The sequence below is a fragment of the Schistocerca gregaria genome, chromosome 8 (assembly GCF_023897955.1).
Source record: "Schistocerca gregaria isolate iqSchGreg1 chromosome 8, iqSchGreg1.2, whole genome shotgun sequence".
Classification (NCBI taxonomy): domain Eukaryota; kingdom Metazoa; phylum Arthropoda; class Insecta; order Orthoptera; family Acrididae; genus Schistocerca; species Schistocerca gregaria.
Window position 1 is genome coordinate 211,142,443 of NC_064927.1, and position 26,908 is coordinate 211,169,350.

Here is a 26,908-nt window from a genome sequence, read left to right on the forward strand (position 1 = left end):
GAGAGAAGGTGGTTTTCGTTTAAATGCCGCGTGGGATTAGCCGAGCGGTCTTAGGCGCTGCAGTCATGGACTGTGAGGCTGGTCCCGGCGGAGGTTCGAGTCCTCCCTCGGGCATGGGTGTGTGTGTTTGTCCTTAGGATAATTTAGGTTAAATAGTGTGTGAGCTTAGGGACTGATGACCTTCGCAGTTAAGTCCCATAAGATTTCACACACATTTGAACATTTTTTTTTCGTTTAAATTGTGCATGGAATTTTTCTCCCTCCCTTGTCAAAATACATCCGGACACCGTTAATGCTACCTCAACCATTGACTATTAATTTCACTATCGATAACTTCTGACGTGCTCATCGTTGGTATGTAATGGCTCTAGTGTTTACAGTGTGTGTGTGTGTGTGTGTGTGTGTGTGTGTGTGTGTATGTGTTAGTTTCTCTGAAAACCGAGGTTTCAAATTCCCTTACACGTCTGTTACTTATTGCAGTTGTGCCTTGAAAATGGCATGATTCATTCCTGTCCAAATATTGACAGTTGTCAACGACAACTTACCGACACTACAGAAAATTTGTACAGAGATGGGCAGATGGTGATTTGCAGTCTAGCAGTTTTGAAAGGTGGCATGCCACTCTCTCACTGTAACAACACTGTCAGTCAGGTTAACATTCATATTTTAGGCCGTGATCTCACTGTTCCCTTGTACTACATTCGCTATGTATTGTTAATGACTTTTTCTACATGAAGAAATTGTGAACAGACTGTTCTTGTAACGGCATGTGTAAACTTATAGAGAGCTTCTCCCCAGGTGGGCAATAGCTGCAGAGGTGACTGAGAACAAGGAACGAGATGAATTTGGAGCCATAAATCCCGAGCGCAGTAATTCTGGGAAACATTGTTCAGTGGTTCTTACCTGCCGAGAGCCTTCTGACCAAAGCCCTCCTCCTTCTGCTTATTGTCGCACAGAAAAGCGATGGTTCACAAAACATTTTACGCGTACCAGGCGCCAGTTGGTCACAGAAGGCTGTTGGATGGCTGATAAGGGTGGAGGAAGCGATTTAAGAGAGGTTGCAGTGAACGAAGCTTTTGTGACAACGGGGGTGGGGGGGGGGGGGGGGGGGGAAGGTCATAAAACTCGGTGCATTCTCATGTTAGAAGCTGGGGCGATACAGACAGTGCGGCTGGAGTGTGCGTCTAGTGGAGGCAGGTCTGTAACCCCCTCCCCTGACGCCAGGAAGTCGCCAGGGATTTTTAGTGATCAATGTTCTTCCAAAAATTTAGAAATCTTTCATCCTGAAAGATCAGATCATTCTGTAAATGAAGGACTGTGGTCCCATCTAGGAAGATGTATTTTTGTTAAAACGTGTGCATGCTTACCGTGAGAACGACTCCTCCATAGTCTAAAAACGTTCTTTTTTTTCAGAAAAGAGAGATTTGGAGTTGCTGACTGGCAGCTCTCAGGATATACAAAGAAGACGTTTGTTCCCACAGCGGGGGAATTGCGGTGCTGTGTCTGGCTTGACTACCAGGCTAAGAGAACAGTCAAGAGCGGAGATTCAATGATTATGAGATAATTCGATTGGTTTGTGTAGTGTGAGGGCTGTTTCGTTTTCTGATTCGGCTTTCATACCAAGGCTTGGTGGAAAGTGGCGGCGATTCTTCGAAGACTTCGTTTTCTGATCCTCCCCTGGTGGAGAACTTCAGTTCTTTCCCTAGTAGATGAGACTTATGGTCTGTATCTTCTGGCGAGCTAAGAGCCTGTGGCAGTTTCCAGCTCTACCAACAGTGGTACTGTATATTGTCTCTGACTCATCAAGTGCCACGAGGGTGATCTAATTCGTCCTGGGTCGTCCGTCTGACGTTTGACAGTTTCAGCGAGCACTTTCGTTCTTGTGGGTTTGGCCGGACCAGTGGCAACGATATAAACAAAGCAAATACTGCGTTTTACGTAAAACAATTGCCGAAGTTAACATTTCGTCAGAGTGCGAAAGGAGTGGCAGATGGAATACTAGCGTTTGTGCAAGATGAGTCAGTGGAATGCGTAGTGTTGTATACGGTCGACGGTGCGGACAATGCACATGAGAAGTACAAGTGAAAGTGTTAGTGAGACTGGTATAGAGCCATGTAGTTCATCATCCTTGTTGGACAGGGAGCCACAAATCCCGTCTCCAATAGTCAGTTTCACAATACGCTCCACGACAGATGTTTCACATTCGGTTGCATGCCATCACAATCCATGAGTTCTCATCACCCTGTTACACCAATATGATTGGATATGCATTCTTTAAAAGTCGATGCCTAGCTGAATGCCCTACACGGTTTGTAACTCCCAAGGAGATCGCCTTCGATCATCATGGTGTGAACCTTTCTGGTTACTATGATGCGCCATTTCTCATTCAGCGCTCATGGTTTATGTTAATGGTTTTTTCTGAACATTTCTTGATTCTCGGCGATGTCGATTTTGTGAAGTGTAATACATACATCCCATAAAAGGTAAATCTCCGAACCTCCCAGCCACTCATTTTCTGTCACCATTCTGATGAAGATGGTGAGTCATTAGCAACTAATATTTTTCTTGTCATACTATTTAACACAACACTTTCCAGTGAGCCTTACTAAGGACTGAACTTGCTACCTCGCATTCAAGGGATTCCTTTGTAAGTTGTCTGTGTTCTCAGAGAACTAGATTCTCAGCACGGCTGTCTTCTGCAGTTGTCAACAGAGTGCCTATTTAGGGCTTATATCCTTCTCACAGTCCTCTGTGGAATAATCTATCTATCCTGATTGTGCTTTCCAGTGGTTTCCCCCCTTTATGTGCAGGAGAATGCTGGAACGGACGCTGGTCTCTTTTCTTACCACTCGAAATGATTGTGAGGTTAAACCTTACCTTTCCGCTCATAGTTATGTGGGTTAACATCAACAGAACGTGCATCATACACAGGACAGAATAATGACAAAAGAATGTTTTCTCCACAATTATTTATTGTTAGGAAATGAAATGATGTACAACAGTTTTCTTATTGACAAAAGCATCTATACTACATAATCTCACTTGTTTGCGAGCGAAAAGCGGAACTGTTAAGAAAATGCAAGGCAACAGGAAACTGCGTTACGACTGTTGTAAGAGCTGAATTTAATAGACTTTTCCACTGCTGTATGAGCCGTCAGCTGATGTCCCATAGTTGTTTTGATAGGCACCGAAGCGAGACGCCGCCGTGTTGTAGGGGTAGTTGGTTGCTGCAGTACCAGCGGTGTACGGGTACGCTGCCGCGTTGTAGGCAGCTGGGTAGCCACTGGCGGTATTTGAGTAGGCGCCTCTGTTATATGGGTAAGTGCCAGTGTTGTAAGGATAGGCGCCAGAGTATGGTGTGGTCGCTGCATTGTAAGGGTAGGTGCCTGTGTTGTAGGGATAGGCCCCTGCGACGCCCTTCCCAGCTGCGTTGTATGGGTAAGCGTCAGTATTGTAGGGATAGGCTCCTGAGACGCCCTTTCCAGCTACATTGTAAGGGTAGGTGCCATCGTTGTATGGGTAGGCACCTGCAATACCCTTACCAGCTGCATTGTAAGGGTATGTTCCCGTGTTGTATGGGTAGCTGCCCTGGAAACCTGTAGCTGCAGCGTTGTAAGGGTACGCGGCCCGGTTGTAGGGGTCGACTCCATCACTGTACGGGTAGGTTCCAGTGTAGCCCAGTGCGGCGCGGTTGTAGGGGTAGCCTCCGGCGTTGTAGCGGTCACCAGCTCCAGCGTAATAGGGGCTGTACGCCGCTGACGACGGCACAGCTGCAACAGAGGGGTACCATGCAGTGTTTTTGTTTCGTTTATATTCACAAAAACAAATTTTATAATTCAAATCAGACGGTAACACACTAAAAAATAAGGACAATCTATAGACAGGACTTGTTCGTAATACATAGCACCCATTTTATTTCCTGCAGGATTCAAGATATCGAAAAGACGTTTGTACTTGTAGGAAAACATAGTACGCACAGATACACATAATTTCGGTGCATATTTAAACATGTTAATGGCTGAATGAGCTGTCATGTTGAAGCAAGAATGTTCTTTTTAGTGAAAAAAAAAATACATTATTAGCGGGCGTCGAAGGCAAAGGTGCGAGTGTAATGATAGAACGCTTGTTAATGGTGGTACTCATTCGAGAAATGTGCTAGTACTGAAATGAAAGGCGGTTGAAATCGTCTGTTACAATGTAAATACCTCCAGATGTGGCATTAATTGGAGCTCTGTTGTTATATTAGGCCTATGACTCATTAATTGTTTCCAAAAAAGCTGTTAAGTTAAACATGAGTACACATCAACGTTTTTCAACGTCTGTTCTGATATTATAAAACTTACCATATAGCTTCATTTACAACAACCTTAGCCAACTTCGAATCTGTGTCGTGGAATGCAGGACCACGAGGAAATATGTTTAATCTTAGTGGATTGCTACATATAACGGCGAAACTTGAAAAATCCATAACTGCTTTAACTTTTTAACAACGTAATTTTTAAATAGTTACTTATGCATAAGCAGCGTCCAGACGTGACAATATCTTTTACCGCAATATTTACAATACCAACGAATTTTCTGTCATGTGTACACTAAGGGGATGTTTACTTTATGAGCACTACAAAAAGTGTTTAAAAACGACAAATTTCGTTAACTGTCGCTGGTTGTTTTTCACAACATACTTTTTAAAGTTTTGTACCTATGTTAGAAAGGTCATCAACCTGGAAATGTGAAATTGACATTTGTTGTGAAAAGTCAAATTCACTATTAATACCTAAATTTTGCCGGCCGCGGTAGTCTCGCGGTTCTAGACGCGCAGTCCGGAACCGCGCGACTGCTACGGTCGCAGGTTCGAATCCTGCCTCGGGCATGGAAGTGTGTGATGTCCTTAGGTTGGTTAGGTTTAAGTAGTTCTAAATTCTAGGGGACTGATGACCACAGCTGTTAAGTCAAGTCCCATAGTGCTCAGAGCCATTTTTTTAACTTAAATTTTGGGTAAAGTTTTACTGAAACATCTAAAACAATTAGGAATTTCGGAAGGTGGACATAAATACCCTGCCTCTCGCTCCCCCCTCCCTTGACCCTCGATGTTGCAAGGCTTAATAAGCGATGTGTCATACTCTCCTTTTCAAGGGCTTTCTGCTGCCGTCAACAAGTATAACGAGCCACCAGAAATCCGAACATGATGCAATATTTCGGCTGATACAAGCGTTAAGAGGTCTGAACGAATAACAAAATTATTTGGTACTCTGCGAACAATCATTTGCCGAAAATCTTGTTTCGATAACTAGAGGTGCTTACGTAATAAAACTGGTGGTACATTTTACACGACTATCCCTATACGTATGAGCTATTGACATCCACTGATGGGCCTAAACGTTATTGTGATATCGTCTAGAGGTCACAGTACCGCACCAAAGCCGACAACATCGTTACCACAAAAATTGGCGATGTCGCGCTACAATCCGCAACGGCGAATGGGAATCTCTCTCAACACAGCAGCACCTTCACATGGTGATCAATTAAGAGCCGAGCATGTACACGCCCTGCCCAGTTTGTGACCTTAGCTTAAGCTGTCAGAATCACCGAGTTGGACTAAAAAATTATTCAAGTTTCAGATGGAAATGTGCTTTAGTAAATGCTAAAATTGTACTTCAAAAGAACAGTTTGTTAATTAGTGCATCAAGCGATGCTTCAATAGTCAGTGACAGTTGTATTTCATCACGTACTACTATGGCAAAGTATTGTATCAAGTTAAATGAATCTTTTTATTGATTTACGTAATGAAGTGAACTAATTTTTATTACGTTGTAGTTCATAAGTCCCCCATTCGGATCTCCGGGAGGGGACTGGCAAGGGGGAGGTTACCATGAGAAAAAGATTGAATAATCAACGAAAGGATAACGTTCTACGAGTCGGGGCGTGGAATGTCAGAAGCTTGAACGTGGTAGGGAAACTAGAAAATCTGAAAAGGGAAATGCAAAGGCTCAATCTAGATATAGTAGGGGTCAGTGAAGTGAAGTGGAAGGAAGACAAGGATTTCTGGGCAGATGAGTATCGGGTAATATCATCAGCAGCAGAAAATGGTATAACAGGTGTAGGATTCGTTATGAATAGGAAGGTAGGGCAGAGGGTTTGTTACTGTGAACAGTTCAGTGACTGGGTTGTTCTAATCAGAATCGACAGCAGACCAACACCGACAACGATAGTTCAGGTATACATGCCGACGTCGCAAGCTGAAGATGAACAGATAGAGAAAGTGTATGAGGATATTGAAAGGGTAATGCAGTATGTAAAGGGGGACGAAAATGTAATAGTCATGGGCGACTGGAATGCAGTTGTAGGGGAAGGAGTAGAAGAAAAGGTTATAGGGGAATATGGGCTTGGGACAAGGAAAGAAAGAGGAGAAAGACTAATTGAGTTCTGTAACAAGTTTCAGCTAGTAATAGCGAATACCCTGTTCAAGAATCACAAGAGGAGGAGGTATACTTGGAAAAGTCCGGGAGATACGGGAAGATGTCAATTAGATTACATCATGGTCAGACAGAGATTCCGAAATCAGATACTGGATTGTAAGGCGTACCCAGGGGCAGATATAGACTCAAATCACAATATAGTAGTGATGAAGAGTAGGCTGAAGTTCAAGACATTAGTCAGGAAGAATCAATACGCTAAGAAGTGGGATACGGAAGTTCTAAGGAATGACGAGATATGTTTGAAGTTCTCTAACGCTATAGATACAGCAATAAGGAATAGCGCAGTAGGCAACAGAGTTGAAGAGGAATGGACGTCTCTAAAAAGAGCCATCACAGAAGTTGGGAAGGAAAACACAGGTATAAAGAAGGTAGCTGCGAAGAAACCATGGGTAACAGAAGAAATACTTCAGTTGATTGATGAAAGGAGGAAGTACAAACATGTTCCGGGAAAATCAGGAATACAAAAATACAAGTCGCTGAGTAATGAAATAAATAGGAAGTGCAGGGAAGCTAAGACGAAATGGCTGCAGGAAAAATGTGAAGACATCGAAAAAGATATGATTGTCGGAAGGACAGACTCAGCATACAGGAAAGTCAAAACAATATTTGGTCATATTAAAAGCAACGGTGGTAACATTAAGAGTGCAACGGGAATTCCACTGTTAAATGCAGAGGAGAGAGAAGATTGGTGGAAAGAATACACTGAAAGCCTCTATGAGGGTGAAGATTTGTCTGACGTGATAGAAGGAGAAACAGGAGTCGATTTAAAGAGATAGGGGATCCAGTATTAGAATCGGAATTTAAAAGAGCTTTGGAGGACTTACGGTCAAATAAGGCAGAAGGGATAGATAACATTCCATCAGAATTTCTAAAATCATTAGGGGAAGTGACAACAAAACGACTATTCACGTTGGTGTGTAGAATATGAGTCTGGCGACATACCATCTGACTTTCGGAAAAGCGTCATCCACACAATTCCGAAGACGGCAAGAGCTGACAAGTGCGAGAATTATCGCACAATCAGCTTAACACCTCATGCATCGAAGCTGCTTGCAAGAATATAATATACAGAAGAATGGACAAGAAAATTGAGAATGCGCTAGGTGACGATCAGTTTGGCTTTAGGAAAAGTAAAGGCACGAGAGAGGCAATACTGACGTTACGGCTAATAATGGAAGCAAGGCTAAAGAAAAATCAAGACACGTTCATAGGGTTTGTAGACCTGGAAAAAGCGTTCGACAATATAAAATGGTGCAAGCTGTTCAAGATTCTGAAAAAAGTAGGGGTAAGCTATAGGGAGAGACGGGTCATATACAATATGTACAACAACCAACAGGCAATAATAAGAGTGGACGATCAAGAACGAAGTGCTCGTATTAAGAATGGTGTAAGACAAGGCTGTAGCCTTTTGCCCCTACTCTTCAATCTGTACATCGAGGAAGCAATGATGGAAATAAATGAAAGGTTCAGGAGTGGAATTAAAATACTAAGTGAAAGGATATCAATGATAGGATTCGCTGATGACATTGCTATCCTGAGTGAAAGTGAAGAAGAATTAAATGATCTGCTGAACGGAATGAACAGTCTAATGAGTACACAGTATGGTTTGAGAGTAAATCCGAGAAAGACGAAGGTAATGAGAAGTAGTAGAAATGAGAACAGCGAGAAACTTAACATCAGGATTGATGGTCACGAAGTCAATGAAGTTAAGGAATTCTGCTACCTGGGCAGTAAAATAACCAATGACGGACGGAGCAAGGAAGACATCAAAAGCAGACTCGCTATGGCAAAAAAGGTATTTCTGGCCTAGATAAGTCTACTAATATCAAATACCGGCCTTAATTTGAGGAAGAAATTTCTGAGGATGTACGTCTGGAGTACAGCATTGTATGGTAGTGAAACGTGGACTGTGGGAAAACCGGAACAGAAGAGAATCGAAGCATTTGAGATGTGGTGCTATAGACGAATGTTGAAAATTAGGTGGACTGATAAGGTAAGGAATGAGGAGGTTCTACGCAGAATCGGAGAGGAAAGGAATATGTGAAAAACACTGATAAGGAGAAGGGACAGGATGATAGGAGATCTGCTCAGACATGGGGGAATGATTTCCATGGTACTAGAGGGAGCTGTAGAGGGAAAAACTGTAGAGGAAGACAGAGATTGGAATACGTCAAGCAAATAATTGAGGACGTAGGTTGCAAGTGCTACTCTGAGATGAAGAGGTTAGCACAGGAAAGGAATTCGTGGCGGGCCGCATCAAACCAGTCAGTAGACTGCTAACAAAAAAAAAAAAAAAAAAAAAAAAAAAAAAAAAAAAAAAAAAAAAAAAAAAAAAAAAAAGAAAAAAAATTTCATAAGAGACATCCGCAGAATAATCAGAGACAGTTATGGACAGACGATTGTAGTTTCGTCTGATCATAGCAGTTATGACTACGGCCGATATTTGTGTCCCTGCTGAGTTTTGGTTGATGGGCATTAGGCCATGGTCCAACACATATTTCTCAGTCTAAGGATTTATGTTTAAATACCAAAGACATCATTAGAGGCGACAACTAATCAAAAAGTAGTAAAATCTCAAATATGCTCAGCAAACAAAACTGTTGGGCTTGCTGTGTTCTTTTGTAGTTGGTTCTTGAGATGAGTTAGACAGAAAAATATATCTTGGGCCAAGGCCTCAAGTCCATCGAATTAAAAGTCACAAAGGAAGTACAACCACTGTCCATAGCAACAATGAACGCTACCTGGTGGCGTCAAATGCGACGATACGGGCCACAAACGCCACTGATGTCAGCGACATTGGGAAACGGTCCCGTGCCTAGGTACGAGATTTTCGGGAATGGCCAGGCTGGCCGGCTGTTAACATGCTACTACCGTGAGCATCTGTGGAAAGTGAATGAAAGAGTGTAAGACTACGAGTAGATCAAAAGGTGTTGGACATCAACTTCTTATCACAGATCTCGGAGGTCAGAGGCTTGCCTGTTCCACGCCTCCAGAAACCTACCTTCCATGTGGGTTACATACCAAAGGCGGACAACGCTCATTGGGCGATGTTATGTCCTGTCAGTACATCTACAATTCCTTAACGAAATTACAAATACGGATTTCAGTGCTAAGGATGATGTGTACATTCACAATGGGACGTTGCTAATAGTAGACAACAGCAATCGACAATGGCCAACAATCCGGCAAGCAAAACATATGACGCCAGGTCAAAGTCCTACGTGAGTCAGTAGTAAAGGATGTTAGAATTTGGATTCCCACTGAATGTATCAAGTCCTTTGAGATGTTCTCCCCAGATAGAGACTAAACGTTAATTTCGTCCAAATAATTCAGTCACGGTACTCAAACCGGCAATACATTAATAGTTCAAATAGCAAACGCGGTTTGGACCATATGATGTTCAAACATATGAAATATCTAGAGGACAATAACCGAATGGCACACAAATAGCACAGATTCAGAAAATGTCGTTCTTGTGTATCACAACTGGCTCTTTACTCGCACAAAATAGTGAATACTATCGACAGGTGATGTCAGATTCATTGAGCGTTTTTAGATTTTCAGAAGGCTTTCGGCACTGTTTCTGACAAGCCGCTTTTAATGAAATTACGTGCGAATGAGGTACCGTCTCAATCGTGCTGTCAAATTCGTGATTTTCTAGCAGAAACGGCACAGTTGGTAGTAAATGATGAGAAGCCATGGACTGAAACAGAAGAGACGTCTAAATTCCCAGTTTAAGTGGTACAGAGCTCCTGCTGCTCTTAATCTGCATTAACGATGTAGGAGACAGTCTGAAGAGGCCTCTTAGATTGTGCTGGAGATGATGTTATTTGTTAACAGTTTAGTAAAGTTATCAGAAAATCATAATGAATTGCGGAATTATTTAGACAAGTTATTTGTGAAGTGCTGAAAGTGCCAGTTGACTTTAAACAGCAAAAAACGTTAGGGCCTCCACACGAGTGGTAAAAATATTCCGTCGATTTTCAGTTACACGATAAGTCACACAAATTTCATAGCAGTCAAACCAGTTAAATACCTTGATACTACAATTATGAATAACTTAAACAGGAACAATCAGATAGGGACCGTTAAGGAAAGGCGAAAAAATGCGATTTATTGCCAGAATACTCCGAGAGGCTACAAATCTACTAAAGGTACAGCCTACACTACGCCTGCCTGTCTCCTTCTGGGGCATTGCTGCGCGGTGTTGCATCCATAGGAGATATTATTGATGGAAGCCACTGAAAAAGTTGAACGTAGTCAGCTCGTTTTGTGTTATTGGGAAATAGAGAGAATGAGGGGAAAGTGTCACGGATATGATACATGAGTTAGGTTGGCAATCACCAACACAAGGGCGCTTTTCGTTGCGGCGAGTTCTTTTTACGGAAGTTCAATAACCACTTTTGCCCTCCGAAGGAGAAAATGTTTTAGTTTTTAGTTTATTTATTAGTTAAGTTTTTGTTCCCATTTACATAGGAAGAAATAACTATTGCAATGAATCAAGAAATCCGGAGGTCGCACGAATAGGTTTAAGACTTTAAGTGTACATTTGTCGCACGTGGTAATCGCGAGTGAAAGGATCGAGAAATAGTTCGAAAATGGTTCCATGTACCCTCCGCCCAGCACTTAAGTGTGATTGGCAAAGGGATTACGTAGGCGCAGGCAGAATAACTAGCTGTAATGGCGATTGTAAGGGTACTGGTAGGAATCGTAATGGTTTTATCTTGCGTTAGTTTCAACCGTACTGTCCTTTTTGATGTGACTTGAAGCTACATGTACAATTACTTCAGACGGAAAATGTGGTCTGTTGTAAAATACTCGGTAATAGTCTCTAATGTAGAATATACAATTAAAATAAGACAGTAAGTCCCTTGCTGTCATGCACTGCTAAATTGACAAGAATATTTGTTCCAGCAGACGGTCGCCCCCAGAATGGAAGTATCGCTGTGGGGATGCATTCGCTTACCCGTCGCAGCGCCCTCGGCTGCCTTTTTAGTGCGCTCGGCGTTACCGGTCTGCACGTCGGCTGATAAAGCGTTGGTCGCCAGCGCCGCCAACACCAATAACACCTGCAACAACGAAATAAAGCGAGGGTGAGAGTGTACATAGCTGCGCCGTAAAACGTTGGCTGTCGGGGTTTACGTGCGAATAAGCAACAGTTAGCTACAGGTTTTACTGTCAGTATTATTACCATTGTATGTACGCAGTACAAATGATACCATGATGCTCACTTCAAAATATGTATCCAAATTTATTAATGATCTGTATAATTAGAACACTGCTCTTCACTGCTGTGTGAATAAGCAGCTGGAATGTTCCAGCGAAAAGCCTCTTCGTCACCTGCATGGGACGACAACAGGCCTCCAACATTGCTTTTATTATAGTGGGTAAGAGGAGGAAAGACTTGCACTCAGCAGTATCAATTCCTTAATCACACAGATTTTGTGTACGTAATGTAGCTACATTATTCTTCTGTGGTGTAGTTTCTATCCAACAGAGCCCACGATTTTCTAATTTCTCGCCAGAGGTACTAACTGTGCAAACCTACATGGTTTCTGTCGTTTCTGTAATACATTGAAGAGCCAGAGAAACTGATATACCTGCATAATATCGAGCAGAGCCACCGCAATGCGACGTGGCATGGACCTGACTAATGTCTGAAGTTATGCTGGAAGGACTGACACCATGAATCCTGCAGGGCTGTTCCATAGCCCGCATGTCGTGGTCGTGCGGTAGCGCTCTCCCTTCCCACGCCCGGGTTCCCGGGTTCGATTCCCGGTGGGTCAGGGATTTTCTCTGCCTCGTGATGGCTGGGTGTTGTGTGCTGTCCTTAGGTTAGTTAGGTTTAAGTAGTTCTAAGTTCTAGGGGACTGATGACCATAGATGTTAAGTCCCATAGTGCTCAGAGCCATTTGAACCAATTTTTTGGCTGTCCATAAATCCGTAAGAGTACGAGGGCTGGAGATTTCTTCTGAACAACACGTTACCTGGTAACCGAGATATGTTCAATAATGTTCATGACTGGGGAGACTGGAGGCCAGCGGAAGGATTTAAACTCAGAACAGTGTTCCTGGAGTCACTCTGTAGCAATTCTAGACGTGCGGGGTGTTGCATTGTCTTGCTGGAATTGCCCAAGTCAGTCGGTATACATAATGGACATAAATGGATGCAGGTGATCAGACAGGATGATTATGTACGTGTCACCTGTCATAGTCATATCTCGATGTATCTGGGGTCCCACATCACACCAACTGCAGACGCCCCACACTATTACAGAGCCTCCACCGACTTGAACAGTCCCCTGCTGACATGCAGGGTCCATGGATTCATGAGGTTGTCTCTATACCCGCACACGTCGATCCACTCGATACCATATGAAACAAGATATCGGACCATGTTTCCAGTCATCAACAGTTCAATGTTGCTGTTGACGGGCCCAGGCGAGGCGTACAGCTTTGTCCCGTGCATTCAGCAAAGGTACACGAGTGGGCCTTTGGCTACGAAAGTTTATCGATGATGTTTCGTTGAATGGTTCACATGCTGACACTTGTTGATGGCCCAGCATTGAAATCTGCAACGATTTGCGGGAAGACTGCACTTCTGTCACGTTGAACGATTGTATTCCGTCCCGTTCTTGCAGGATCTTTTCCCGGGCCCAGCGATGTGGGAGACTTGATGTTTTGCTGTATTCCTGATATTCACGGTATACTCGTGAAATGGTCGTACGGGAAAATCCCCACTTCATCGCTACCTAGGAGATGCTGTGTCCAATCGCTCGTGCGCCGACTGTAACACCACTGTCAAACTCTCTAAAATCTTGATAACCTGCCATGGTAGCAGCAGTAACCGATGTAACAACTGCAGAAGACACTTGTCTTATATAGGTGTTGTCGACTACAGCGCCGTATTCTGCCTGTTTACGTATCTTTGTATTTGAATTCGCATGACTATACCAGTTTCTTTGGCGACTCTTTGTACATAGTGTGTGTATGTGTGGTTGCCTAATGTTGTTGTGGGATTGTCAAGCCTACAAATGATTGAAACGACTCTGCTATTGACAGCCTCCATCTAAGGATTCCCATAAAACGAAGTCGTCTGTTGTGATTTTACGTCACTTCAGTTTGACACATCAAAACAAAACAGTCATTCCTGCGGGGATGCTGTTGGAATCACTCACAACTGGGATACTGCAAATGGTTTTTCTTCAAAAACATGTAGGCCGCAACAAAATTATACAAATATGAAGTACACAATGTCAGATTCTACCCTAAATGTAATTTAGAGACGGGCAGAACTTGCTTTACGCGCTCTTTTGACCACGATCCCGATGACACGTGGACACAAATTTGGTGCTGTTGATGAACGGTGAGCAACAGAAGACCTACACCCTGACTGACAACTTTCAAGAGACGGCGAGTGGACAAACAAATAGGACTCAATACATTTACTGTAAGTAATTCCCCACCCGTCGAAACGGAGTGAGCATGTTACCGATTGAAGTATGGTAAACAGTTGTACTGCACAAATGATATGCTGGTTGGGGTGTTGTCCGCAACGCAGACGATGTAAGTGACGTACCTGCGATTCTCTGCCTACACAGTGGCAGCAATATGTCGTCTGCAAACTCGTGGATCTAAAATTACCTCAGTACAATGCATAACAAGAGTCAGGATTTCTGTTTGCTCACTAGCTAGGAACAAAAATCTGACTCAAATATCCTTTCGTAAAGAAACGCTTCAGTGTTTGTCAGACTCGATAGAAAGGTAACAGTTTGCATTCGAGTGAACTCAATAACAACTCTGCTCACAGAGAAAAGTTTTCATACATTCTCTGTGTATAAAGTAACACTTACCAAAATCGTCCAGGTTCTCAGCTGTGGCTCTTGCCAGTAAAGTCTTTAGGTCGATCACCACAGGTATATACGCCTTCAATTGATCAGCACAGAGAAGTGTCTCTCCAGGCCACACATCCGCTCCCTCCCGGACATGGTGTACATGTTTTCTATCAAGCGACCAATCTCTACGCCGTTACAAAAGCATTACCTCCAACTACATGGGTGATTAAGTCAGCTGAAACACATACTCCTTTCAGAAGGTTTTACAGAAATTTCCATTTCCCCTGCTACATCCTTGGCACTCCGCCAGTCAAATAGGAGTCTCTTCTTTTTGGTGGAAAGAGTGCCCTGGTGCTTCCAGAGAGAAGATTACTCAGTGGTCAGCTCACATTTGTGACCCCCCACAGTCCTTCAGCTAAAAGGAGATCTTTTGGCCTTTTTCCGCCCGAAAGCTTTTCCACCAGGTACACGATTCTGAATCTTTTTTCGTCCCATCAGGGCACAATCTCCTGCGGCACTGTCTCCGCTACGAGGGTTCTGCAGCCTCCAGTGCTGTAAAACGCCATCTCCTCGCGCTGCTCGCTCCCTGAGCAATAAATGTCTGCCCCTGCAGAACATAAGAACTCTCTTTCCAGCCTCCCTCTAGGCGATATCGGCTCCAAAGGAAAGCGTAGCCCATATCGCTATTTTTGTTAGTGCTCAGCTCTAATTAATTCTCATACATGCAGAACTACAGGAACCGTTAGTACGTGGGACTAGCCAGTTTCAGCCAGTGAAATGATTAGTAGTAAAACTGTACATCATAAACAGTGATCTAACGTAAATATACATCGGGAAGATTTTACAACATATTAAATGTTGCCACCTTACAACTGTTGGTGATCATACTATTTCAAGGGTATAGTGCTTGATATCTTGTAATTCTCTCGCATGATTCTCCTCGTACCCGGTCGTTGTGGCCGGGTGGTTCTAGGTGCTTCAGTCCGGAACTGCGCTGCTGCTATGGACGCAGGTTCGAATCCTGCCTCGGGCATGGATGTGTGTGATGTCCTTAGGTTAGTTAGGTTTAAGTAATTCTAAGTCTAGGTGAATGATGACCTCAGATGTTAAGTCCCATAGTGCTTAGAATAATATGAACCATTTTCGATTCTCCTCGTGCTGAACCAAATCATTTAATTATTGTGGGGCAACTACATATGCTGAGATCTTCGGCTGATTCAGGCATATGGGCTGAAGGTTTACCCAAATAAGGAAGTGTCTTAATATTTTTCTCAGTTACCTTCAGTTATTCAAAAACAAAAGTTCTTTTGCGTCGTGATACACATACGTTAGAGGGCCTTGAAAGCAGAGGTGCCAGGATGGTCCTACTGCTTCTCCGCATTGCTTTATTTAACTGCGAATCTACGAGCCCAGGTTTCATACTTCCCAGCCCAATTTGGGCAAATTTCGGAGATGGGAAAATAATGAATGCTTCTCAAAGTACAAATGAGTCCACTTAGAAGAGATTCATCAGAACATACTGATGTTGCCAGCCCGAGCACAGAGATTCTTAATAGTGCTATAGAGTGGATTTTGTATCATAGAACGGTGCCTTTAAGAAATGGGTGCATTCAACCGCCGCCAGATAGTCTTAACAATATTGTCGTTACAGACTGTGTTAACGAGGCAGGGCACTAAACTGAGAAAGACGGTAAAGAGAGTTCGAAAACATTATAGAGGTTGTATCAAAAAAGGTTCATATGTTTTCACAGGAATATGCCTCCAACCTGAATAACAATTGAAACCTTGTGTGAATTTTAACTTACCGAGAGGACTACAAAGGTTTAATTTCCAAAATAATCATCCCATTTTGCAGGGCCATATCCTTTACATTCATGCCTAGACAAGCTTGGAGTACTTTTTACAGTTACGTTTAGGGACAAAGTTTCATATACTTTTCCCGAATATTCAATTTCCCTTACACTAGATGGAAGAGAAACAACCGGACGATAGACTCGTCACGTACTTGTGCGAGCATGTCAACATTCACCTACAGTTTCTCCCTCTATATCTACATACGTACCCAGCAAGCATCAGACAGGGCACAACGGAGGGCACCTTGTACCGCTGCTGGTCATTCCTTTCCCAGTTCCACTTGCTATTGGAGAAGGGGTGAACGACTACCTATATGCCGCTGCGCTAGCCTTATCTTACCTTGTCTTCGCCGTCCTTGTACAAGATATACATTTGTGGCAGCGCAATTGTACTGCAGTTCGTTGCAAATTTCCATTCTCTAAGCTTTATCAATAGGGAGACCTGATTTGGTTCAAATGGCTCTGAGCACTATGGGACTCAACTGCTGTGGTCATCAGTCACCTAGAACTTAGAACTACTTAAACCTAACTAACCTAAGGACATCACACACATCCATGCCCGAGGCAGAATTCGAACCTGCGACCGTAGCAGTCGCACGGTTCCGGACTATGCGCCAAGAACCGCGAGACCACCGCGGCCGCAGACCTGATTTGTCCCCATCTATATAATGTGCCTTTTTCAAGGCCAAACTGCAGCAAATAAGCACTGTGCAAGGAAATTTAAGACATTCGTTTGCAGTCAGTTCCGGAAAGACAAAACACACACACACACACACACACACACACATACATACTATAAACACTGGCGCCATGACGCAACAAGAGATGACAAGTTACCGATAGTGATATCGGCCATCTTTGGTTATATCGTGGTGCTACTGTTTACATTGTGTGTGTGTGTGTGTCTAGGAGAACGTGTGCACACAGTGTTTCGCAGCAAGAACATCTTCTTCCCTCCTGGGATTCCTATTTGAGTTCACGGATCATTTCCCCAATACTCGAGTGCTCATCGAATCTACTGGAAACAGTACTAGCAGCACGTATCTGAATTGCTTCGCTGTAAAGTTGCGCTTTACCAAAACTATACCGTAGTTCGGTAGTTTTGGTACGCTACATAAATGTCTCAGTAAATGGCAGAGGTACCGGTGGCACTGTGAGCATTCGTAGGGGCAAGAAACGTAAATGAACTTATCAGAGAGAAACTGGGAGCCAACTGTTTCTCTTTGATTTTTGTTAATTTGGTTGTTTGTTTTGCACATACTGCACATTTCCAGCGGTAGTGTAATTGGTGTTTTATATTATTATACAAAATAGAGATTGTATTTTATAAGTAATAATAACTAGTTAATGGCGTAACCTCTGCGCTTTTATGTAATCAAAGCAACTACTTATGATGCAAGTACAGTTTACATGCACATTATTGGTTTTTTTTCACCGTGTACAAACTCTAAGTATTGTTCCATGAAAGTCTAATAAACTTATGTCCGGAAATGCATGGTTTCCATGCTAGAGACCTTTTATTCAATCATACTTGCCGACATTGTGTTACTTACGGAAAGGCAAATGACAACGAGCGGCGGGCAGCAAGGGTGTATCAGGGGACATATCCCCGCCGGAAACAACCACAGTATTCAATGTCTGTAACAGTGTTTCGCTGTTTGTCTGAGAGAGCGTCATTTCAGGAATCAGGAAATCATGAAGGACGAACCTGAAATGTTCGGACTGCAGACTTGGAGGAAAATGTGATCAATACTGTGGAAGCGACCGCCGCACCGGTACCAGGCAGTTGGCCCGCCAGTACAAGGTAAGCCAGACGACAGTGTGGAACATTCTCCATCACAGCTGCTACTACCCTTATCGCTTGCAGCGTGTGCAGCGCTAACTAGCGGCAAACTTTCCACATTGGGAGCAGTTTTGCCAGCGGTTTCTTCATCAGGCAACCGCGATCTCGGGATTTGTGTCTACCATCCTAATCACAGATGAGGCCACATTTACGCGGAGTGGTATCTTCATCTTCATACCAGCGTCTTTGGGATAGTATGAAGAAGCCCCACGGTAAGGTGGCAGGTGCCAGCAGTCAGTTCGGACCCGGCAGTGTTTGAGTCGGCACGCAGCACAAGTTCAGTCGGGGCGCGGCAGGAGTGAGGTCCGAACCGCCATGACTCGTCCGACGGTTGCCTACACACGTGATTGGAGTGGCGACGACATTGGTTGGTCGTCGGTCGGTCGGTCGTCTTGCCGGAAGACGAGTATTTGGCCTGAATGAGATTTTCACTCTGCAGCGGAGTGGGCGCTGATATGAAACTTACTGGCAGATTAAAACTGTGTGCCCGACCGAGACTCGAACTCGGGACCTTTGCCTTTCGCGGGCAAGTGCTCTACCAACTGAGCTACCGAAGCACGACTCACGCCCGGTACTCACAGCTTTACTTCTGCCAGTATCCGTCTCCTACCTTCCAAACTTTACAGAAGCTCTCCTGCGAACCATGCAGAACTAGCACTCCTGAAAGAAAGGATATTGCGGAGACATGGCTTAGCCACAGCCTGGGGGATGTTTCCAGAATGAGATTTTCACTCTGCAGCGGAGTGTGCGCTGATATGAAACTTCCTGGCAGATTGAAACCGTGTGCCCGACCGAGACTCGAACTCGGGACCTTTGCCTTTCGCGGGCAAGTGCTCTACCAACTGAGCTACCGAAGCACGACTCACGCCCGGTACTCACAGCTTTACTTCTGCCAGTATCCGTCTCCTACCTTCCAAACTTTACAGAAGCTCTCCTGCGAACCATGCAGAACTAGCACTCCTGAAAGAAAGGATATTGCGGAGACATGGCTTAGCCACAGCCTGGGGGAAGTTTGGAAGGTAGGAGACGGATACTGGCAGAAGTAAAGCTGTGAGTACCGGGCGTGAGTCGTGCTTCGGTAGCTCAGTTGGTAGAGCACTTGCCCGCGAAAGGCGAAGGTCCCGAGTTCGAGTCTCGGTCGGGCACACAGTTTTAATCTGCCAGTAAGTTTCAGTATTTGGCCTGCTATCGCTTATGGGTTGGCTGTGTGTGCCGACTCGTGATTCGTCCCTGTTATTGTACAGTCACTGCCGTTAGCATTGCTAGTTCTTCGTGCAGTGTGAAAAGTTATTTTAAATGTTGTCGGCGTACTGGCTCCGAGAATCGGTCGGTTGGCGTGGACCAGTGACGAATTCTCGGCGGGGCGTAATTTGGCCGGGGCTCACTGGAGGTCTGTACGCGGTGTCGGTGAGTGTCGCGCTGTTCCCATTGCTACGAGGTCCGTGGCTTACCGACCCTGGACACGAAAGTTGAGTTTTGATTTAACCTACCAGCAAGTCAAGACAGTTCACATTGTGTCGTTTGAGTTCGTTGTCGGCTGTTGGGACATTCTAGCGAGCAACAACGTGGTTTTCAAGTTGGAAAATTCTAGCCACCCTCCGGTGGAGTTTCACTGTATTTGGTTATATGAACTGAAGAGCACCAGCGGAATCTTCTGCCTTGTGGCCGTTAGCGTTCCGGTTACGTGCCCTGACGTTGACGTAAATTTCAGGGATTGTAGTTTCCTCATCGTGGTTTTGCTGTCCAGCACGGTGTGTGGTTTGACAGCTACGGCGAATCTGTCATGCACGTGCAACGTGTCTTTCGTATGCATTTCAACATTCAACCGAGATATCTAATTTCTGCTTGTGCAATAACGTTGAACTGCGTAAGAAAGTTCCACGCAACTTCCAGCACATCCAGTCCAATGAAAAACAGACCTCGGAACACCGTCCGAACTCCTGAGAACATCGAACGTGTGCGTAACAGTTTACAAGCAAAGCCTAGTTGTTCGTTACGGAAACGTGCCCAAAGCTTACAGCAGTTCACATTCACGAGGAAATATCCTGTCCTCCAGCAGTTACAAAGGAGGTGCTCAAAAACTAGGTGTGACCGAGAATGGTCGTCATTTCTCCGATACAGTATTTCATATGGAAATTTGAATAAATATTGTACCTGGTGTGAAATGTTCAAATTCGTTCCGCTCTTAGTTTATATGTTATTCAAATTTGTTATCGTCAAAACATTGTGGAATATGCTGTATTTAAAGAACAACATCGTATATGTTGTCAAAACTAAAGCTGCATCATACAGTGAAGAGCCAAAGAAACTGGTACACGTACCTAATATCGTGTAGGGCCCCCTTGAGAAATACGCAGAAGTGCCGCAACACGACGTGGCATGGACTCGACTGATGTCTGAAGTAGTGCTGGAGGGAACTAACACCATGAATCCTGCAGGGCTGTCCGTAAATCTGTAAGAGTACGACGGGGTGCAGACCTCTTCTACATAGCGCATCCCAGATACTCTCAATAATGTTCATGACTGGGGCGTTTAATGGGCAGCGGCAGTGTTTAAACTCATAAGAGTGTTCCTGGAGCCACTCTGTAGAAATTCTGAATGCGTGGGTTGTCGCAATGCCCTGTTGGAATTGGTAAAGTCCGTCGGAATGCACATGAACGGATGCAGATGGTCAGACAGTATGCTTACATACGTGTCACCTGTCAGAGTCCTATCTAGACGTGTCAGGGGTCTCACATTGCGCCTTACACCATCACAGAGTCTTCACCAGCTTGAATAGTCCCCCGTTGACTTGCAGGATTCGCGGATTCTTGAAGTTGTTTCCATACCCGTACACGCCCATCCGCTCCGTACAATTTGAAACGAGACTCGTTCGACCAGGGAAAATGTTTCCAGTTATCAGCAATCCAATGTACCAAGTGCCAAGCGGACAGAATTTAGCACGTTATATTTTAGGAGGACATCCAACAACTATATCAAAAAATGGATTGTAGAGTCTGGATTATTTGCGCTCCGGTTTAAGAAAAACTAGGTTGCATACATCGTAATGTTTAAAGATTTCATATCTCCTGAACCGTGTGTCGGATAATGGTATAATGTTGCAAGTACACTCCCGTTCTATATGTGGACAGTGTCAGCAACATGTGTGGCAAATAGATTTAATGGTAAAAAAGTAATAATTTGCGAGACGTCTTCTATTCCTTTCTCGGGGATAAATCAAAAACTTCATACAGGGTGTTTCAAAAATGACCGGTATATTTGAAACGGCAATACAAACTAAACGAGCAGCGATAGAAATACACCGTTTGTTGTAATATGCTTGGGACAACAATACATTTTCAGGCAGACAAACTTTCGAAATTACAGTAGTTACAACTGTCAACAACAGATGGCGCTGCGGTCTGGGAAACTCTATAGTACGATATTTTCCACATATCCACCATGCGTAGCAATAATATGGCGTAGTCTCGGAATGAAATTACCCGAAACCTTTGACAACGTGTCTGGCGGAATGGCTTCACATGCAGATGAGATGTAATGCTTCAGCTGTTCAATTGTTTCTGGATTCTGGCGGTACACCTGGTCTTTCAAGTGCCCCCACAGAAAGAAGTCACAGGGGTTCATGTCTGGCGAATAGGGAGGCCAATCCACGCCGCCTCCTGTATGTTTCGGATAGCCCAGAGCAATCACACGATCATCGAAATATTCATTCAGGAAATTAAAGACATCGGCCGTGCGATGTGGCCGGGCACCATCTTGCATAAACTACGAGGTGTTCGCAGTGTCGTCTAAGGCAGTTTGTACCGCCACAAATTCACGAAGAATGTCCAGATAGCGTGATGCAGTAATCGTTTCGGATCTGAAAAATGGGCCAATGATTCCTTTGGAAGAAATGGCGGCCCAGACCAGTACTTTTTGAGGATGCAGGGACGATGGGACTGCAACATGGGGCTTTTCGGTTCCCCATATGCGCCAGTTCTGTTTATTGACGAAGCCGTCCAGGTAAAAATAAGCTTCGTCAGTAAACCAAATGCTGCCCACATGCATATCGCCGTCATCAATCCTGTGCACTATATCGTTAGCGAATGTCTCTTGTGCAGCAATGGTAGCGGCGCTGAGGGGTTCCCGCGTTTGAATTTTGTATGGATAGAGGTGTAAACTCTGGCGCATGAGACGATACGTGGACGTTGGCGTCATGTGGACTGCAGCTGCAACACGGCGAACGGAAACCCGAGGCCGCTGTTGGATCACCTGCTGTGCTAGCTGCGCGTTGCCCTCAGTGGTTGCCGTACGCCGTCGCCCAACCTTTCCAGCACGTTCATCCGTCACGTTCCCAGTCCGTTGAAATTTTTCAAACAGATCCTTTATTGTATCGCTTTTCGGTCCTTTGGTTGCATAAAACCTCCGTTGAAAACTTCGCCTTGTTGCAACAACACTGTGTTCTAGGCGGTGGAATTCCAACACCAGAAAAATCCTCTGTTCTAAGGAATAAACCATGTTGTCCACAGCACACTTGCACGTTGTGAACAGCACACGCTTACAACAGAAAGACGACGTACAGAATGGCGCACCCACAGACTGCGTTGTCTTCTATATCTTTCACATCACTTGCAGCGCCATCTGTTGTTGAAAATTGTAACTACTGTAATTTCGAAAGTTTGTCCGTCTGAAAATGTACTGTTGTCCCAAGCATATTGCAACAAACGGTGTATTTCTATCGCTGCTCGTTTAGCTTTTATTGCCGTTTCAAATATACCGGTCATTTTTGAAACACCCTGTATATTTACTAACAAACTTACAAAACTATAGGACAATTATGTTCTATAAAGACCGGAACAGTAAGAAGATAACCTGCACTAACTGAAGAATTAAAACAGCACCATGAACCTCAGAGACGCTACGCATTGGGCATACACACTCGCACTATTCCTGAAAATAATATTCCTTGTAAGTAGAAGCGGAGCAGCCAATGAAGATGTGAGAAGTCCTAAACTCAGACACGCCCGTACATTAAAAGACAAAGTAAGAGTCTCATTGATTACTTCATGGGGGTAAAAGACTGTAACCAAAAATACTGTTCAGCATGTTATTTACAGTACCGTCAGAAAAGCCATTATGCGTATCGGATCATCATCTACTGGAGACGACTGCATAACACTCCAAATTATGAAGCTTAGTACTGTCCTGCTACTACCCACTACAACAGCTTCAACCACTCCTTAACCAAAAAAAAATTCCTTGATTTCTGGAAACAGGGACTAGTTAAGACGCTACCTAAAAAGAATGTTGTCACAACAACCTCAGCTCTGATTACCGACATATTTGAATTCTTCCTGCACTGCCCAAGATCTCAGAATATATAGCTCACGGCCAGTAAACTGCAGAAAACCTATTAGACGAATATCAGCCAGGTTTCTGTAAACATCGCAGCGCAGCATCTGACTAAATAAAGGTAACAGATAACCTAAAGCTTGCTATGAATGAACAAGAGGCGACTATTACGTGCTCCTTATATTCAGAAAACCCTTTGATAGCGTTGACTTCAACATTTCACTTGCCAAATTTAGGAGCCTAAATTGTTCGCCAAATGCAGTGGCGTGGTTTCCCTCGTACCTGACGTCTCACCAGCGATGGAGGCACACAGTGCCCACAATGGAGGCAGGTAGCGTCAGCAGTCCCCCAGGGTACTGTGTTAGGTCCTGCGTTCCTTTCGTTTTGTGTTAATGATATGTCATTAGTTTTGTCCTACTGCAAATGCTACACGTATGCGGATGATCTCCAGTTGAATTTAAGTGCAATACCAGTAAGGCTGAAGACATTTATTGTGAATTTCGATACCGACCAGAATGGGCACAGGATATAAGGTGAAAACTCAATCCATCCAAAATCTTAAATGGATCAAATATTAACTTCACTCCTTCACCAAGGAGTCGAGCAGTAATCATAGAATATATAAATCGGACTGGGCACGGAACTGCAATGTGCAAGAAGGCATCAGCATATCTTCATGCCATACAAAAATATCACAAGGTATACCCTCTTGACCTGAAAATGGAACTTGTGCAAACACATTCACCTCCAGTTATCAATTAAAGCGATGTTATCTCGCAAGCTATTTCGGAAGAAAACTCAAGGCGCCTGGAACTGGTTATGGATGCCTGTACTACTTACATCTGTCATGTTCGACTCTTTGATCATATTTCACTATCACGTGCACTATCCTGGTTGCATGCAGACAAGGTCGAAGATTTGTATACTTTCCGTCTTCTCTAATATATTATCAACGAAGATCGTCCCTGACACTTGTTCTCAACGGCAACACTCTTGTCTGAAAAACACGACAGGGACACCCGTTTCCATCATAGCAAGTGTTGTTCTAGTAACTGTATGTCTGACGGTACCACCCTTTTAGTCTTTTCCTCGTTTATTTTCTTTTTCACTTATTCGCATTTTCCGTCTAAGCATCTCACCGCTTCATAAAAAAAATTTTTAAGGAGCAAGAAATTATTATGCAGAACGTGGAATGAAAACCTGAAGAAAACATTGGCCAGTTCCTGTTTATGGAGCTTAGTATAATACAGCGCAGGTAATTGAACTGAATAGGAATAGCTCTACAACGAAAATAACGAAGTAAGAAGCATATAGCAAAGGTCATAAATTGCTACTGCAGCAAACTGAAAATGTAAGATGAGAACAAATTTGGTAGTCAGACAAGAACAGAATTTGTCTCAGATTCTTCTTAATATATATAATGTCTAAATGGTGAAGTACTGAATAAGTACTTTACTTGTTTATACCTATGATGAATTATTCTTTGACATTAATTTTTTGCTTATGATCATACCATGATTGCTGATTGCGCGGGTTAACTCCAAACAGCTGTTCATATTTTAAACACAACAGATGTGTTAAATAATCTATTAGTATCAGCAAAGAAAAGAAAATGGATTTCAGGGGTCAGAAACAAGTTTCTATGGAAATAATAATTAGAAAGTAAAAAAGGCTACATTTGTTCAACGTCTTGGGAAATATTGTCCCATTCATGACAGAATTGGACACAGAAAAGTATTCACAAAGATTTTATTGTTTTAACAGAACAATCTATCGAACAGACAGAACTAAAGTGAGCATAGAATTCTAGTCAAATTCTACAAAACGATGTCGATACTAACCGTAACATATGAAAACGAGTTGTGAACTGTATTAAAAAGAAACGAGCTGAGAACACAACAATCGGAGGTGCGATTCCTATAACGAGTAACTGGGTACACACGGGAGGTCGGGAAATGATGGCATTGAAGAAGTACTTGGAGTGAAAACCTTTATGGAGTAGATTAAGGAACACAGGAACAACTGGAAGACGACAAAATACAAAAATTACTCTTGAATTATTACCCATCGAGCAGAATAGAAAGTCCTAGCAAAAGATGTTAAGATCAAAAATTCTACGAAGGGGGTTTAACAGTCAAATGACTAACAATACACACAGAAAGAAGAAGACGAAAGGCAGATTTGGAAATTACGAAAATATGAAGAGAAAAGGATTGTGCCATTGGAAATGTTTGTAGGAAGGAAATTAGGTGTAAACTGAGACGGCAGAGCGAGGGAATTTAGAAGGTATTAAGAAGAATTGGGGAGAACAAAAGTCACCTAGACACTGTATGGAAAAATGAAAAAATTGGCTAGGCCACATATTGAGACGCCATAGCATATTCCATCAATGAATTGCAAGGATGGTAAAAATAAATAGGGGAAGAAGAAGATGTCAACTAAGGGACAGCATGAGGCATAGAAGAAAAAAGTAACATGCCTGGAGCTGCCTTAAGACGGAACAAGTGCAGCTGACGGCGCTGTACTCACCAGGTGTGCCATGTCTGTTGCGTCGGAGGATGTTGACAGGTGAGCCTGTGGGATGTCTGCCTTTTATAAGGATTCCGTTCCGTGCGTGTCTGCCCCTCCATCGCGAGCCGCCGACGCAAGAGACGGACCGACCGAGCGGCCGGTCGTTGCTCACGAGTAATTGCCGGCGCATCCTCTTTGAGGGTCTGGACCAAGGTGAGGCGAGAGGGAAGCGGCTGCCGTCCCGCAGTGCTTGGCGGGCACGCCGGGCCACAAGCGCCGGGCGGCATTCGCTCGACCCCCCCTCCAGATCGTGGACGATTTTTTCTCTGCCGAAACATAATGTTGAAAATAGTTCGATAAAATATGGAAGACCCGCGATTAGATTAACAGATGGTTAGTGCTTTTTCCCTAAAGAGCTAGATAAAATAAATTTGACTTACTACATAAACTATGTGCGAAATATCCTAGGAAATGGTTTCGAGCAGTCTCAATTAGTCGGGCGACGGAAAGCATAAAGCGCAATTACTGCACTCGCACCGATTCTAAATCAGGCACGAAAACGGCTATTAGTGTTTCTATTCAACTTCGACCGGAGAACAGATCCAGTTTTCTTGGTTTTACACCTTAAATATGAATTGTTCTACCAAGAAGTGGTGGAATAATCTGTAAATATGAAAACTACTATCTTTTATATCTTATTTGTTGCATGTGTAGGGGTCACGAATATTAATAATTGATGATAACATGTAACAGGAAAACAAAAGTTTACCTTCTTTAACGAGTTGACGAAGACTATTTCTGTGCCACGTCACATTCCCGTAAGCAAATTATCCGATATGGCTTTGAATGTTAGACGACGTTAACAAGTTCTTTAGAGGCTTGCGTGGCTCGCTGCGTGAATAAACACTTGTTAGTTTACAGTGGAAACAAAAGGATGTAGGCACGGTTTTTGAGAGAATACAACTCCGAGAAGTATTACGTCATCTGTGTAAACCATCTTTTAGACGACTACTCAGCATGTATACCCATCACCTTCATTTAGCTCTGTCGATTCCTCAGT

The 26,908-nt window shown here is 43.6% G+C and overlaps 1 protein-coding gene across 1 annotated transcript; it reads right to left on the reverse strand.

Moving 5' to 3' along the window:
• Positions 1 to 2,952: 2,952 nt before the first annotated feature.
• LOC126284286 (uncharacterized) lies at positions 2,953 to 26,033 on the reverse strand. The gene is made up of 3 exons (XM_049983114.1): positions 25,867 to 26,033; positions 11,443 to 11,545; positions 2,953 to 3,770 (listed from the first exon to the last, which is right to left on the reverse strand). The coding sequence occupies exons 1-3, from the start codon at positions 25,876 to 25,878 to the stop codon at positions 3,124 to 3,126; spliced, it is 762 nt and encodes a 253-aa protein (XP_049839071.1). The 5' UTR covers positions 25,879 to 26,033; the 3' UTR covers positions 2,953 to 3,123.
• Between the last annotated feature and the right edge of the window lie 875 nt (positions 26,034 to 26,908).

Coding starts and splice junctions, on each gene's coding strand:
- LOC126284286 (XM_049983114.1), bottom strand. Junction 3,771..11,442: donor AGCCGAGGGCGCTGCGACGG/GTAAGCGAATGC, acceptor CCTCTGTTGCAG/CTGTGCCGTCGTCAGCGGCG.